The following is a 5362-nucleotide window of genomic DNA, read 5'->3' as shown; positions in this document are numbered from 1 at the left end:
AATCATCATTCTTATGTTGCGTTGTCTCATTACATGTCACAGTCGTAAGTTCATCGGGATAGGTAACACTAACGCTGTAGAGAAAAAATGTAAAGAATAATAATAAATACTAAAAACAACAATGCATTTAGATAAATCTTGAAAACGCCAAACAGGTACGGCTCGATGACTCGAGCAATTATTTCAAAATAAAACATGCTTAAAACAAAATACTGAAAATGTCTTAAATGCTCATAAAACATTGCTTTTAAAATAAATGATGCTAATTGCCAGGCTACCCAAGAACTCGATGGGTCCTCGATGGTGCAACAATCCAGTTCTTGAGAACATCTCCCTTCTCCACGGTCTGAATAATGAGGCCTTCCTCCTCCTCCTCCTCAACTGTCGCATTGTAATCCATGTCTTCATCATCCAAAAATAGATTCCTTATACCGGCTAGAACTTCATCTTCTTCGGACTTCCACATCTTGTCATCTTGATGAAATGACGGGCTAAAATATGGCACTGTTTGCTCTAGAGGGTAATAAGGACCACGCCATGGTGGCCACCAATTCTGATACTCGTGCCAGGTGTATTCATACCCAAGCCCAAAAGTTGTGTTGTGACGCTTTAGCTGTATTGGTTTGGTGATCCCTTGGAGATTCTTACCGAGACCTTTACCAGGCTCATACCCTGTCCATGCCAATATGCCTTCTATCTTACTGCTATACCATTTGTCATTTTCAATTGTGTTGACGCACTCGATGCGATGGTACGTTTCTCCACCCAACTTCCTTCTATTCTCGATGACCGGAACAGTTTGACTGGTGTAAATAGGATTACTTCCGTCCCCATGGATGATCACGACTTGATGTAGAGTAGAAGCTACGGCCCCAGCGGCATGTATCCAAGGTCGTCCCAATAATAGGTTGTAGGTAGCAGATATGTCCAATACATGAAACTCAACATCAAACCAGGTTGGGCCCATCTGTAGGCTGAGGTTAGTTTCCCCAATTGTGGCCCTTTGAGACCTATCAAATGCTTTCACATTCATATTTCTTGCTCGTATTTCGTGCAGGCCTTTACCCAATCTTTTTCAGAGTAGTTAGTGGACATATGTTAAGACTCAAACCCCCCATCTATCAGGACTCTGGCAATGAACTTATCCTCAAACTACAATGTGATATGCAGTGCCCTGTTTTGACCTAGTCCTTCTGGTGGTAGCTCGTCTTCATGAAAAGTGATCTTGTGGCTTTCCAACACTTGTCTTATCATATTGGCCATCTCTCCATTGGTAATGTTGTTGGGTATATAAGCCTCATTCAACACTTTCATCAACGCATTATTGTGTGCCTCAGAATTCTGTAGTAGTGATAGAATGGATATCTGAGCAGGAGTTTTGTTCAAATGATCAACCACAGAATACTCCCTTGCTTGTACCTTTCTCCAAAGATCATCCGGACCGGTGTCAATGATGGGCTTCCTGGAAGCGGCTTCTTTACTTGTTTACCCCAAATGCTCGGGCATGTAAACCCTACCAGTTCTGGTCATACCTTGTGCTGCACCAGTTTCTTCCATTTTCCCCTTTCCTTATTGCTTCTCAAACGGAGTTGGTGCAGCTACCTCAACTTTAATTGGTGCCTGAGTTTGTACCATGATAGGTGTGAGAGTGACTGGAGATGATTCAGGATTATCCCCTTCTCGAATGAGTCTAATTGACCCCTCTGAGTCCCATTCTTCATCGGTCTCTATCATGTTTACCCCTCCATCCCTATGATCCGGGAGAGGATTGTTACAGACATTGGGTGCAGCTTCCTTTACCTGTATGACTTTGGTGTCGATTAATGTCTGAATCTTATCCTTCAAAGTACGACACTCATCAATAGTATGACCTTTCATGCCTGAGTGATAGGCACATGTTTTATTTGGATTGACACATTAAGAAGAATTTTCCATGGAGACAATGGGAATGGGAGTGATATAACCGGCAACCTTCAGTCTCTCGTACAGTTTGTCTATAGGTTCAGCAATTGGGGTGTATTGTCTGGGTGGTCTGCGGTCAAAATTTGGTCTAGGTTTTTGGTAGTTTTGGCGGGCTGGTGGTGAGTGGTAGTATGCGGGTTGTGAGTTATAGGTATGGTAAGTGGTGGCAGGTTGTCAGTATCTAGGAGGTGAAGGCTAATATGTGGGTGGAGGTGTTTGGTATGTGAGAGAAGACTTCAGACCTTGGGCTACCATTACTGCACCTACTTTTTTCTTCTTGGAGATACCTCCTGGCTGCAGGGCCTTATTTGTGGCATGGAGTGCTTCAGAATTTGTCACCATTCCGCTTTTGATCCCTTCTTCTATTATCTCTCCCAACTTGATGATATCAGAAAATTTATGGTTTTGAATAACCATCAATCTTTCGTAGTATTGCGGGTCCAGAGCTCTGGCGAAGAACTTATTCATCTGTTCTTCTTCCAGCATTGGCCTCACTTTTGCAGCTTCGGACCTCCACCGAGTAGCATACTCGCAGAAAGTTTCTATTGGTTTCTTCTTGAGATTTTGAATGTAGAAAACGTCTGGTGTGTTTTCTGTGTTAAACCTGAACCGATTCATGAAATTTGATGCCATGCTTACCCAATTGACCCATTTATTTGGGTTCTGACTGATGTACAAAGACAGGGCGTCTCCAGTGAGGCTTCTCATGAACAGCTTCATGAAGATTTTTTCATCCCTGCCAACTCCTACAAGCTTGTCATAATATGTTCTCAAGTGTACCTTCGGATCACCAGTTCCATCGAACATTTCGAACTTGGGAGGTTTATAACCCTCTGGCAGTTCTACATCCGGCTGAACACACAAATCTTCATAATTCAAACCCTCAACGCCTTTTCCCTTTTCGACATTTTGAACCATGCCAGTAAGTTTTTTGAGTTCCTTTACTATGTTCTTGATGAGTTGGTCCTTCTCGGCAGATTCGAGTATGTATATGGTCTGTTGTGGGGTGTGGGGTAAGGTTTCCACATATATGGGATTGCTTTGGTGGACTCTAGGAATCTGTAATGGTGGTCATTAGTTGAGTTTTGCGGGTCAGGAGTAGGCTTTGGTGCATTCTGAGGGGTGTGGTATGTGGTAGTTTGTAGGTACTGGGTCGGATGATGATGATGCTGTGGAAGAGTTGGTGCTAGTGGAGGATTAGGATTTTGGGGAGGCGTGGCGTATTGATGAGGTGCGGAAGGATTTTGCGGGTGCTAGTTTTTTGTGTTTTGAGGAGGTGTTGAGTTTTAGGCATTTTGTTGGTTGATGTCGGGAACATTCAGGGTAAGGGAAAGGTTTTCTAGGTTACAGACTTTCTCAAGTTCTCCTTGTAACTCCAGTATCTTTTGCTCTAATCGCAAAACCAAGTCGTTATGTGCCGGAGTACCCCGACCATTCGAAGTTTCAACATTCTCTACATGTGTAGCGTTGTCTTTCCTGATACCGCTCAGATCATCCATCTTAGCCTTTCCTTTGTTCTTAGGATCGCTTAGAGGAGGAGGAGGTGGAGGACCTCTAGATCTAGTATAATATATCGATGATGCCAGTATGCACAAACCAATCTTAGGGGATGTGAATAAACAAAGAAAAAAAGAAAAACAAAAGGTAAACAAGTCAGTAAAGAGTATTAAAAGGATATTTACGATATTTAAACATGTATTGCAGAATTCGCGTCCTAATTTGGGGACCTCATCATGCCCGAGGTAGGCCTAGCGACATATAGCTGTGGAGAAAACTCAATGTCGATAACTGTATCATTTCATTAATATGATAAATAGACTAAATCTCTACTAAAACGACAATAATTATAAAGAGTCACTAGTGGCATTTGCCTTATTACAATCAAATTCTAAAACGAATCTAGAAAACATCACCCCTAATCTACTTGGTCCCAGAGGGACCTTCTCCAAGCTTGGCTTTCTTAGCCCCGTCAATCAGATTCCCCAGGTCGCGCATGTCCAATAGCAGATACGCCCTTGCTATATGTCCTCCTTCATTGCCCTCTGTGTTCTGACAATTCGAGACCCTTTTCCTCATCTTTCCCTCAAGTTCCATCAAACCCTGCTCCAAATACTCCAACCATCTTGTTGATTTAGTAGCGATTCCCCTCCATTTATTGATTGCTTCCATATCCACTTTATGTTGTTCCAAATGCCTGGCCTCTGATTCAAAGAGCCTTTTGTGCAACCTCCTGTATTTGAATTGCGCTTCAGCATCGTCGTCTATGACCCTATTCCTCAAATCAACCCCTAGATTTACCTCTTCTGCTATGTCATCGACCAACCATGATGTGTAGAAGTACACATGGCCGGCATGATACCTGTCTGGCTCGATGGTATCTTTCTCCACAATAATCTTTTGATGCCACATGTGTTGTGCCTCGAACTTGAATGGAATGCCATTCCCTTGGAAATCTGCTTTGTAATGAACCATTTTGGAAACTCGTGGTATAACATGTTTTCTCCCAGCTTGACTCATGAATCTGATAGGAGCATAAGGATAGATACCCCTTAATCCGATTAGCACTAGATGAGGAACATCTCTTGACCTGATGATGAATTCACTAGTAGGGAACCACTCGAACATCCAATGGACCTTGTCATCAGTCAAATTGCTAAAGAAGTGTAACCAGCCCGCAACGTTTCCTAGTTGTGCAAACCTATCCGGGATAAAAGTCATTCTTTTCGGATGGTGAAAAGTTATGTGGTCATTCCATGGTCGCCGCGGAAATTCTTGACGGTATTGTCCCCTTTGAAGATGTTCCAACAACCATATTTGCAGTAACAGATTGCAACCCTCAAAATGCCTATATCCTTTCTTGCAATGGTCCAAGGCTAGGTATATCTCCGCTACGATCATTGGGACAATAGTGTAAGTTTGTCCCTTAATTCCTTCAATTAGGGTCTTAGTAACCATACCTAAGCGAGTGTGAATCCTTTCTCCTTGTATTGGAAATACCAGCATCCCCAGAAAATAGACAATGAACACAAAAACCCGGCAATGAGTCCAACCTAGAGAGGTGATAGCAAATTCATCATGATAAAGACGGTAGGACTTGCTATGCCCATAACGCTCGTAAAGGAAGTCGAATGGTATGTAAGACTTCTTCAGGCAGACTAACTAATCATTCCTTCTAAAACCCATCATTTTCAAAAAACCTTGAGAAATGTGATTTTCCGGTACCAACAGACCAGGGCTGTCCCAGGGAAGCCCAGCAAAACCTCCTATTTCCTCTAGAAGGGGAGTCATTTCTAAGTCACCGAAACGGAAAGCAACCCTCTTCTCATCCCAGAACATAGAAGCGGCCTCAATCAGTACATTGTTTGGCTGAATGTCTAGCAAAGAAGGTAAATTCCCGAGA

General features: G+C 42.8%; 1 protein-coding gene across 1 annotated transcript; it reads right to left on the bottom strand.

The window, feature by feature from the left end:
• Window positions 1-1569: 1569 nt before the first annotated feature.
• Window positions 1570-2880, bottom strand: LOC138901209 (uncharacterized). Its single transcript, XM_070188954.1, has 3 exons — window positions 2205-2880; window positions 1741-1880; window positions 1570-1620 (listed from the first exon to the last, which is right to left on the bottom strand). Exons 1-3 carry the CDS (start codon window positions 2878-2880, stop codon window positions 1570-1572), a joined length of 867 nt encoding a protein of 288 aa, XP_070045055.1.
• Between the last annotated feature and the right edge of the window lie 2482 nt (window positions 2881-5362).

Source organism: Nicotiana tomentosiformis, chromosome 11 (assembly GCF_000390325.3).
Source record: "Nicotiana tomentosiformis chromosome 11, ASM39032v3, whole genome shotgun sequence".
Lineage (NCBI taxonomy): Eukaryota > Viridiplantae > Streptophyta > Magnoliopsida > Solanales > Solanaceae > Nicotiana > Nicotiana tomentosiformis.
This window is presented reverse-complemented; position numbering and strand designations above follow the sequence as displayed.

Coding starts and splice junctions, on each gene's coding strand:
- LOC138901209 (XM_070188954.1), bottom strand. CDS start 2,880: ATGGTTCAAAATGTCGAAAAGGGAAAAGGCGTTGAGGGTTTGAATTAT. Junction 1,881..2,204: donor TGCAGTAATGGTAGCCCAAG/GTCTGAAGTCTT, acceptor CCTATCACTCAG/GCATGAAAGGTCATACTATT. Junction 1,621..1,740: donor CGGATCATAGGGATGGAGGG/GTAAACATGATA, acceptor GTACAAACTCAG/GCACCAATTAAAGTTGAGGT.